At 44.0% G+C, this 11,337-nt stretch overlaps 1 protein-coding gene across 23 annotated transcripts in view; it reads left to right on the top strand.

Moving 5' to 3' along the window:
- The first annotated feature begins 411 nt into the window (after positions 1–411).
- The window catches only part of TCF7L2 (transcription factor 7 like 2), a 184,054-nt gene continuing 173,128 nt past the window's right edge, over positions 412–11,337 (top strand). For all 23 annotated transcript variants that reach the window (XM_068951711.1, XM_068951710.1, XM_068951690.1 and 20 more), the window contains exons 1-3: positions 412–1,287; positions 1,624–1,690; positions 1,910–2,034. In XM_068951711.1, the coding sequence (XP_068807812.1) occupies positions 1,099–1,287; positions 1,624–1,690; positions 1,910–2,034 (381 nt within the window). In that variant the 5' untranslated portion in view covers positions 412–1,098. The remainder of the gene's footprint in view (positions 1,288–1,623; positions 1,691–1,909; positions 2,035–11,337) is intronic.

Below are 11,337 nucleotides of genomic sequence, written 5' to 3'. Positions count from 1 at the left end.
GTACACAAATAATAAGGGCACACACATCCTTCAGGGGAAACTGGACTGCACGCAGACGATATGTTTAATAATCTTTATTATGCCAAAGTTCGTGCTTTTCCAACAGCAGAAGCAGGGGCGCTCGCTTTGGCGCTTGGCCCCCTCACCCGGCTCCCGGCCCCGTCCTGCAGCTCTGGAGTACGCTGCAATTTTCCTTCCCCCCCCCGCCCCTTTTGCCTCTGCCCCCGCCGCGGCTCGGCGCCCCGCGCCCCCGGCGCTCCCCCGCATTGTCTCCCCGCGCCCGCTCCCCTTCCCCGGCGCTCGCGCTCCCTTGCCAAAAAGGATCATTGTTAGTTTCCTACTTCCCCCACCCTCCTCCTCCTCCACCTCCTCCTCCTCCCCCTCCCGCGCCCCAGACCTGTTTATTTATGCAGACGTCACCGGGGAGCCCCCGCCCCCTCCTGCATCTCATTAAGTGCCTGGTGTGTTTCTCGCTCCCTGTCAATAATCCCGGATCCCAGACTTCTCCGTTCCTCCGGATTTCGATCCCCCTTTTTCTATCTGTCAATCAGCGCCGCCTTTGAACTGAAAAGCTCTCAGTCCAACTTCAACTCACTCAAATCCGAGCGGCACAGGCTCCCAATATCCGCGGCGGCTGCCCCCCCGTTACAGCTGACTTCTTTGGTTTGTTTGTTGCATTATTTTTTTTTTCCTACGACCCCCTCCCCCCATATATATTTTTTATTATTATTAATTTTTGGTGAGTGCGTGCGCGAGTGTGAGTGCGTGTGCGCGCACTGCACGCTGATCAGATCCCTGGAAGAAAGAAAGAGAAAATCCCGAAGAAGGAAAGGAAGAAGCCTAAAGTCACTGGTGCAAAGGAGCAAAGAAGAGACATTTCCCTCCCCTCCTCCTCCCTCTTTTCCCCTCCCCAGGAGGAAAGAGAAGGGGAAAAAAAAAGAAACTTTCACCTTGGACTCTTCTTTTTTTGGTGCAAACTTTCCCCCCTCCCCTGTTCTTTTTCCTTTTTTCCCCCCATTCCCCTCTTTTTTTTTTCTTCTTTTTTCCCCCCTTCCCCTTTTTGCAAAATTGCTGCTGGTGGGGTGAGCCAGGAGGAAAATGCCGCAGCTGAACGGCGGTGGAGGGGACGATCTGGGCGCCAACGATGAACTGATCTCTTTCAAAGACGAAGGGGAGCAGGAGGAGAAGATCTCCGAGAACTCCTCGGCGGAGAGGGATTTAGCTGATGTCAAGTCGTCTCTCGTCAATGAATCAGAAACGAATCAAAACAGCTCCTCCGACTCGGAGGTAAGGGGGGAAAATCCCCCCGCGGGCCGCGGCGGGCGGCGGGCGGGGGCCGCGGCGGCGGGATGCGCGGCCGCTCCGCGGGGCCGGGGCCGGGGCCGCGCGGGTCCCGCTCCCGCCGGCGCCCAACTTTCCTCCATTGCACAAACTTGTAACGATGCCTTCTTTTTGTTCTGTTTGTTCCCCCCTTCCCCTTCCTTTCAATTTCACCTTCTCCCCGCACCTTTCCCTTCTTCTTCTCCTTTTATTCCTCACCTTCTTTCCCCCCCCCAAAAAAAAAAAACCAACCCAACAACCCACCTCCCCAATTATCCCGCACCAACTCCTGCTCGCTCCCAGGCGGAGAGGCGGCCTCCGCCTAGGTCCGAAACTTTCCGAGATAAATCCCGAGAAAGTTTAGAAGAAGGTGAGTAAGGAAATCGGCCCGCGGCCCTGCCGGCGCCCGCGCCGCGCCGCCCGGCGCCCCTCCGCCGGCCGGGGCGGGCGCCCAACTTTTTTTTTTTTTTTGGGACACTTTCTAAAAAAAGTTTTCCTTCCCCCCCCTCCTTCCTTCTCTCTCCCCCCTTCCCCCTTTTGCCCCTCGCTCCTCTCCCCTGCTCCCTCTCTTGTCTCCCCGCCATGTTAGCTGCGAAAAGGCAAGATGGAGGGTTGTTTAAGGGCCCACCATACCCGGGTTATCCCTTTATAATGATCCCCGATCTCAGCAGCCCGTATCTTCCCAATGGATCGCTCTCTCCAACGGCAAGAACAGTAAGTGGCATTTTTTTTTTCTCTCTCTCTCTTCCCCCCTCCTCTCTCCCTTCCTCTCTGTGCTATCGTTGCTGCTGCACTTCCTTCCTCCCTGCTCCGCTGCGCTGCTCGGCGCTGCGCTGCGCGCCGCCCCGCCGCCGCGGACCCCTGCCCGCGCACGCCGCCCCCTCCCCCGCCGGCGCCGCAAACTTTCCCAACTCCGCGGCGGCGGCGCGGGGGGTTTGTTTACACTTCGCCATGTTTCTTTCTTTTTTTTTTTTTGTTTCTTTTTTGTTGTTGTTTTTACTTTCAGTTTTGTGGGCAGTTTGCTGGTTCGCTCCTCCACTTCCCCCGTGGAAAGAGGGGGAAAAAAAAAAGGAAAAAAAGAAAAACTCACAACACCCAACCCCAAAAGAAAACTAGAAATAAATCCACTGCCAAATATCCCTCATTCAGGGGTTATCTTTTTTTTTTTCTTTCTTTCCTTCCCCCCCCCCTTCGTTTCCCCCTCCCCTTCGCTGGCGTGGAGGGTAGAGGAAAGGGGTTATTTTCTCCTCAGCTGAGTCTCAGCTCTGGTTCCTACAAAACTATTTATTTTCCATGGTGATCTGTTTTCTTCTGCCCCCTTCAGCGGCGTCTGGGTCGCTCCCCCCTCCCCTTTCCTCCCCCTTAACCCTCTCCTGCCCTGGCCGCCCCGGGCTCGCAGGGCAGCGGGCCGGGCGCTCCCTCGCCGGCCCCGGCCGCGGCCCCGGCCCCGCGCCGCCGCCCCTCGCCGGCCGCCGCTGCCGGGCCCCGGCGGTGCCCCGGGTGGCGGCGGAGCAGCGCAGCGCCCTGGCGGCGGTGGCGGGCGCGGCCCCGCAGCTGGGCCAGCGCGGGCAGCGTGCGTGGGACCCGGCCCGGCCCGTCCGTGCGCCGCGGAGCCGGGCAGCTCGCACGCGGCCTCGCTGCGCTGTGGTAATGAGAACGCAGCATCAAACAAGTCGAGCAAAATTCCTCCTCGGAGTGTGCTTGCAAATAATAATTTGCTGAAAGCGTCCTGTTTTTTTTTTTTCTTCCTCCTTTTTCTTTCCCCCTTTAAAAAAAAAAAAAAAGCCCCGGGGTTGTGTGGCAGGAGTGTGCTTGTCTGTACGCGTGTGAGGGGAGGCAGAGCGAGTAGCCCAGGTCCTAGGACACTTTGGGGTCTGCTCATGGGTTTGTAGCCCCAGCTGTTGCTTGATACCCTCGTGTCACGAACTGTTTTCTCTGCTCTGACATCAGATTTGTCACGTCTATTCTTTTTAAAGAGTTTTTTTCAATTATTTTTTAAACTAAAACTGCGTGATCCGTAGGGACTACAAGTACTACCTATTTCTACAGATGGGTCTAGCATGGCTGTTTTGTTTCTTCTGGATGTTCTTTGAATTTGAAGCGTCCCCACCATCACCATGTGTGTTTACGCACTTTTTCCTTGTGGTAACATGAGATAGCAATTTACAATAATAGATCTACTGTTTGGTAAATGTTGAACCCGTGCTAATGACTGAGGTCTTGGACAACTTTAGTGTATCAGAGATCTACAAGTGTTCTAAAGCATTAAAATATTAAACATCAGGTCAGGCTTGTTTTCATTTAGTGAAACAACAGTAGGCACTCAAATAAGTCCATACAGGTATGAAGTAAGATTTACTGACTTTGTATTTAAGGATGTGTTTTTTTTATATATATATACACACACACACGTACATACTATGTATATATGTGTATATATATATCTATGCAGGTTAACTTGTAAGGCTGCTCTTTCAAGGAGTGTGATTTCTGGGACAGTAGCATAAGGATAACTGTAGTTAGCAATTGTAATGATTGGGAGGGGAATTCATGGGCTGAATGCATTATTTTTCTTTTGAATATGGTTACCCACATGTATGTGGATGATGGTGATAAATTCCAAAATCTTATAAGCACTAGGCTCCAGATGGCAAAACATTCTTCATAAATTACTTTGTTACAAATAGTGAAGCTTTATATTGCCATTTTTTTTCTTTTAACCTAAAATGCATTTCACTATTCCAGGTGTAGGTTAATTGAAATAACAACTCTGTTTCTTTTTCTTAAAGCATTTTTCTTACACTAGATACAGCTCTCTATTTTTTACTCATTACCTTTATTACAGATTCTTTTATAATGTAAAGATAAGGTGCCTTCAGCAGTTAGCTTTAGTAGAAATATTCTTCCTCCCTTTGCTCTCCCCTACAGTTAAAAAAGGCCTCCATAGGAATGTTTTGTTCGTATGAATTAAAGGTACTGAATAAAAGATTACATGTTGTTTTATTGTTGATATAGCAGGTGGCCTTCTTGTGTTATCAGATGGATTCTGAAAGGATATTTCCACACTCAATAGACAATTTTCTTATTTCCATGTCCAGGCTCCAGCAAGCTTCTCCTCTCTTCTTAACCTTATTCTTTCACGTTCTGTATGCTTATTTGTTTGCTTACAACTTAATTATGGCCTGGAAAAATTAAAGTTATTTATTTAGGCCTGAGAGCAGAATATTACAAAGATTAAGCGGGATAGCTGTTGTCTGTCTCACACAGTTTTTAGGTGGATTCTAGTTCTCTGCTGCACCAGCTTTGAATTCCAGACGAGCTAGATCTTTCTCTTTCCTGTTTTTTAATATGGGCTGACAAGGTATAGATAAATCTGCCTAATTACAAATTTTATTTTTATTTCTATAGTTTTTCCAGAAACTATATTTGTTGAGCTTTAGGGCATACAAGGTAAAAAGGTGATAGAGTATGTAGCGAAAATTCTTTCTTTTGCTGTTGTAGAATCTTAAAGGTTTGTGGGTGTGGTTTTTTTGTTGTTGTTCCGGGATATTTTTTTTTTTTGTGTAGCAGGATTATTGTTTTTCTGTAAATGTACCTGTAATTGTCTGTTCAAGAACAAACTCGTGAGCAGCAATTTCTGCTTTACTGCTTCAGGAATGTGAAGAATTATGAAGTGTCATAAAATCTGCTTATGATGAATAATACGTTATCTCAAGAATAATGCTTTAATTGTTGAAAACGCTGCACGGCTTGATAGTAATAATTTTATTTTAAAAGACAAAGATTTTTAGCATAATGTTCATCTTGCTTTTGATTGTTCAATGTGCATTGCTTTCAAGAATAGATGTGTGTTAAGTAGAGGTCTAGTCAAATAGTAATGAAGCAATGAATGCATCTGAGAATCCCTGTTTTATACGTGCACGTGTAGAAGGACTGTGATAGCTGCCTCTTAGGGATAATATAGGGAATTGTTTTCCTTTCAGAGATTGAAAATGAAGAAGTGGTATATTTAATTTTTATCCTAAATTTAGAACTTGGTTAATGGTTTCAGCGAGCAAAGAGATGCATTGTGATTTGAGGAAAACCCTGCTGGCAGATATTCTTCTTTTTACTAGTGTTGTTGCCTCTTCCTTTTACTTAAATTGTTGTTACTGAGTGAGATTGTACAAATAAGCTTCTGTTCGGTTTTGAAGTTTGAGAGTTTGGAATAGTGAGTGGAGGGCAGTCCCGTCACTAAGATTTTATGTTCACGAGGAAACTTTTCTTTAATTGACTTCAAAAGTGGATATTTTCCTTTATCTGCAGAATCAAACAACCTAATCCTTTCTAATACAAAAGATGTAGACACTGGAGTGTGAAGGGTTAATGGTGGTCCTTTTTTTTCCCTCCCTCCAATTGTTTTGACAACACTTTTCAAAGTGTGACATTCCAAGCCCTTGCAATACAATGTAATATTACAGTAATTACACAGGTCATTACATTTTAAATAGAGAACAATAAAATGCTTATCGCACTGAAAAAGAACAGGTGTTCTTGCCCTTCTTTGGTATTTATGCTAATTGTTTTTCATCTCCTTCAGAAATATTTATGGCTGGCGTGTTAAGATTTCAGTCTCCATGCGACAATATTAATTCTTTACTAATCTTTGGGTTGAGGTTTAATGTCTGCAATATGGATTATAGTATTAACATCCTCCAACTAGTTTAATAATGTAGATATAACTTAATATGTCAGCACTTTAGTACTTTATGGTACGTAGCCGTTCAACGGAGAGTGCATTATTCACTTTCTTTCTTTTAAAAAAATTTGAATAGACATGCTTTTAATAAAGTTTCTGGACATGTGTAAAAACAAGCTATTAAACAAGAACTGATGATCTTGTAGCATAAATCAAATGGAACCTACATAAAGAAAGTTTCCTTATGCTTAATTAGGTAGATTGCTGAATCACCCTGCTGTAGTATTAGCATAGCTACTATACAATGGCTAGCAGACTGCATTTGTTAACTTATTTTCTGTAAAGAATCCGATTTGTTTTTATTTTATTTTTTTATAAGATTTCTTTCTGGAGAAAATGCTGCATTGCTAAGTCAGGCAGCTTCTCTTTAGGGGGCTATGAAATTTAGTTAGAGAAAAGTTTCATGTTTCTGGGACCTTGCAAAACAATATAATGCAGTACTGTTACTTGAGTGTACAGGATAATTGCAGGACTGCACTTCATTAAAAATAATATTTGCTTTGGAAATCGAACAGTTTTAATGGGTGCACCAGTGGCTGATCTGTACTGAAAAAATACAGTAGATGCCTTTCCAGGTTTTTTTGAATGCATTTATACAAGGGCTGATGATGTCGAGCGGCTTCCCCCCCCCCCCCCCTTCTTTTTTTGTTCAAGCAAATATGTGCTGATTTGTCAGTTGAAGGTGGTGGTGGGGGAAATATGTCACAGCTTTCATTAGAGCTTGTAAACGAGAATGGAGGTAAAAATGTTTTAAATTTGTCAGACTTTCATGACTGGGCCCCAAAATCAGATAAAAAATGTGGTGTAGAGAAAAAAGACAGCTGCAGATTTTTTGTGTGGACGTGTGTTTCTGTACCATGACTAAAAACTCTGAGGACCTTTTCCCAGCTGTCTGGGAGTTATGTGGAAGTTGGATTATTGGCAGTTAAGCATGAGACAACCTGGATTTAGCAAACGCTCTCCTCCACAGGAAGTAGAGGACATTATGTTGGGGGAAGGGAGGAGAGTCTTCTCCAGGCGCAGGCCAGCAAAGATAGGCTGGCTTCCCCCATCTCCAGCGCAGCCAAAAACGAGTGCTTGCAAACAGGCACATATGAATATAAAGCTGGTTGTTTTCTCAGGGGTTTGAGGTGAAATTCGATACTCTACTCCCACACTGGAGCTGTTGTGCGGACTTTTGCTTGGGGTGTTTGTGAGGTTTAGGGAAAAGTTTAAAGCTCTGTTCCTGTGCGTCTCCTTAGTACTGCATTCTTGCAAATATGTAAGTAAGCCTTAAACTTTGACTTCTAATTGGGCACATTTGTGAAGGAAATGGTTAATTTTACAACCAAAGGCAAACTTGCACCTCGACAGGTCTGCTGAAAGAAATGTGCCACAGTCGTTTTCTGGCAAGCACCGCAGGGTCATAAATCCACGGGGTTTATTTACAGCCTATAACACTTATGAATGTTAAGATATTTGACGCCACGCTGGCCTTATAATATCCAAGGTCCACAGACACTGGCAGTGGGTCAAATTTCTTTCACTAATTATAAGCAATGAGAGATGGAGTGTGGTGGTGTGTGGGGGGGGAGACATGGAAATCCTGTCTCTCCCCACCCAAAAGCTAAGAATATTTGTGCTCCTCCTCCTCCGATCTGCTGGTTTATGTTTGTGCTTTTACGTAGGCTATGAAGTTTATAATTAACACTTGGAGTGCTGAAACAGCTTGGCTCTGCATGATGCAGCCAGACAGGAAAAAGCAAAGAAGTTAATACAACTCGAGTCCTTTGTAGAGGTCTTAGCAATATTATGCAGTATTTCCTAGATACCGACGCGAGCAAACAGTTAGAAAGATAACACCTGGAAATGTCCTTTAATTTGCTCACGTACGTCAAGTTTAATGCCTAAGGAGGATGCCTGGAAGTATATGTATTAGACTGATTATTCTGTGTGTGAACTAGGACCTCTTAAAGCGGCAAAAGTCCATGTTAAGGGAAAACATGCACTGGCTGAATTAGTATGTTCAGCTTAGCAGCACTTTGCATGGGGGAAGCCTTACGTTCGTCTTGAAAGAGAAACGTGGGTTGTGCGGGGTGAAGCATATAGGCCCGTGTGAAGGGGTGAGGGGAGGAGCACGGGGGGGGGGCAGGCGCTGAAGTGAGCGTTTGGGGGAGAGAAGCGGAGAATCCAGAGGCCAGTGAGAGTGATTGGAGGGCTAAGAAAGATTACTGAAGCGCAAGGAGAAATCTTAAACTTTGGGTGGGGGAGGAATACTGTACACGAGCGATGGTTGAAGGGGGAGCTTGGGATCTAGGGACTGACTCTTCAGTGTCAGGGAAGTCTGGGGCCCAGGGAAAAACACTGCTTCACTCAGCAAAGCTCGTTATTCTCAGCTCACTCCCTATTAAACAAGCTTTCCTAGAGTGGACAGTTACATTTGAAGTGCTTCTGTCTTCTCTCTCTCTCTCTCTCTCTCTCTCTGAATATATATATGTGTGTGTGTGTGTCTGTCTGCGTGCATGTTTTAACAAGATAATGTGATTACTCAAATACGCCTAGGTGTTACTTTTAGCTTTAATTTCTTCAGCAGTCTTATTTCAGTTTCCCTCTAGGTTGCTGTCACACTTGGATACTAATTCAAAAAAAATGCAGGGTTATGTGTGTGGTGGAAATGTACTCTCTTTTGCCCATATGTTTTTCTTCTACAAATCATGTAAAACTTGACTTAAAAAATGAGGGGGCTGTCAATTTGGACCTTCCACAAATAAATGTAAGGTTTTGTTGAAGGTTTTATGCATTTTCCTAATCAATGGAATGCTGTGACTTATTAGCCCCTGGGGATAAATATGAATCCCTTAACACCACATTACAAAGCTGGTGTGGTATTGGACCCTTTTAAACAGGTTACCAACAAGGATACTTTCCGCTCCCTCCCTCCTGCCTGTCGCATCCTCTTCCCAAACTAATTCTTTGCTTGCAGAATCTGTTCAGGCTTATTCCTTTGTTTTAGGTAGGCTAAACCCACAACCCTCGTTTCTTGTGGGGTCGTACACAGGCAACTGGGCAGTGCTGAATGAGTTAAGTTGCTGGCTGAAGTTTGGCTGCATGAAACTAAATTTGAGGCCTGGTAGGCATTAGCAGGGCACAGCACATTTACAGAGCTTAATTAGTACGAACTGTAATTGTTCATGGTCTGCCAGAAGGAGTAATGTTCAGGAAAAGTGGAGTCGTTCTTCTGCAGTCTTCAGTTTTAAAACGATAAATCACTTGCATATTTGTGCAGTGATTCAAATGGAGCTGAGACCTCTCCATCTCAACATGTGGTAAATTGTAAAGTCAATGAATTGCAGATGTAGGGTACAGCGGATTCTCTAAGAAAATGCAGAATGAATGGGAAAGGGTGATGCTATAAATACTTGCTGAGAAGATAACTGGGTTTCTGCTTGCTGTGCCAATTATGATGTACTAAAGATATTAGCAATTTTGTTTTAATGTATTTATTTTAAATTTCTTTAAACTAAATATAGGGGGTACGGCATTACTTCACTTGGTGAGGTTTTTATTAATGCTCCAGAACAATGGGTTTCATATGGAAAGGCACGTGACAGCCGTATTAATACAAATTAATTCATTATGAGTAGTGCTGTAGCTGTTCCTAGAGGAGTTAATGATGGGACACTTTAAAGTGTGGCTGAAGCAGCTTATAAGAAGTGTTGTGGGAAAGGATGCCTTTATATTCTAGTTGGGAGAAATACTGGGAATATTACAGATCTTTGCATGGCATTTTGTATCTGCTTGCAACTCCTTTCAGCTTCAGAGAGGCTTCTTGGGTGTGTTAATCAGACAGCCTAGAGCCTATTTAAAAAAACAAACACAAATAAAACCACACTATACAGATGAACGTCATAAATGCTATCTATTGTTTTTTGAATCCAGAGAATATGTGCCACTCTTACTGCTGTGAAATCTTGTCTTCCTTGGGTTTAGTCCAAGACCCACTGAAGTCAGTGGAAAAAGACTTCTATTAATAACAAAAGGCTTTGGATCAGGCCCTGGGTGTGCCAATTGCCAACTTTTTCAAAAGCGGATAAAGGTATTGAGAAAGCTAATCTAAACTAAGTATTGTATTGGTATATTGCTGCTTCTGTGGTGTCCTTCATTTATTTAAAAAAAAAAAAAAAAAGCTATATTTCTGATGGTACTTCTTTCAATGAGCCCCTGCTTCTGCCATATCTGACTTACCCACAGAAGTGCAGAGCATCCTGGCAGGATCAGGATTGGTCTGAGGCTGTGTGGCATGTCAATACTGCTTTTTTAATATGAGTAGGTGGATTTGTATGGAAGTTGTAAAAGTTAATGATTGTTCTCTGACTCATATGCTGCTGGTTTCAGCAAAGAAAAAATGATGACAGTAAAATGATGGAAATTATATGAGGCAAGCAGGCTTTGGTGAGTAGAAACTGTGTTTGTGTTGTTTAAAAGGCATTTGGTGCTCACTCAAGGAAGTGCAAGGAGGGGAAGAGGGGAGAAGATGGGAGGACAGTTTCTTTTTGTGGGCAGATGTTTCGGTACTGAATTCTTGCAGGTAGTCAGTCATAAAGTGAAGCTGAATTCAGGAGGGACACGCTGTGATGTTAAAGGTCCTATAACCATTTTGTTAGTCCTACTGATACAGTTAGTCCTGACTAACTGTTTTAGCCTCTCTGTAGAACAGGTTTTAGTGCCTTAGGCTCCGTGGGAAGTATGATTGCATGCCTAATGGCCACCTAATGTATGAATATACATTTGTGCTCGACCAAGATGTATCTCACTTCTTTGCAGGGCTCACCAGAGCATCTGTGTTATGAAAGGTGCTGTATACAACAAAATCCAGCTCTGCTTTTTAATTCACTAGAGATGATGCTGCAGCTGAAACACCCCTCTTGCCCCCCAAAAAACCAAAAGAATGGTATGAGAAGGAATATTTAGAAAACATCAAACTGAAAATATTGCGCAGAGACTTTCTGGGGAATATAAGAGATTCTTAGATGTTGATACAATAGAAACAAATCATTCTATTTCCAGAAAGGAAAAGAAGGGGAAAAAAAAAGGCAGGAAAAGGTGGGGGCTTATCCCTCTGAGTTACGTCCAAAATCCCACTGGAGTCAGTGAGTCCTGAAGTAATTATCTGGAAAAGTCTGAGGCTGTAGGCTTTCCTAGTCTAGAGACAAGTAACTACATTGATTTCTTTTTTTAACTGATGCAAATATTTAATAAAGGTTCTTTTGAACTACTTTAAGCACTAGCCTGAGTAATTT

The sequence above is a fragment of the Struthio camelus genome, chromosome 7 (genome assembly GCF_040807025.1).
Source record: "Struthio camelus isolate bStrCam1 chromosome 7, bStrCam1.hap1, whole genome shotgun sequence".
In the NCBI taxonomy this organism is placed as follows: domain Eukaryota; kingdom Metazoa; phylum Chordata; class Aves; order Struthioniformes; family Struthionidae; genus Struthio; species Struthio camelus.
The sequence above is the reverse complement of the archived record's forward strand: the minus strand, read 5'-3'. Positions and strand labels throughout refer to the sequence as shown.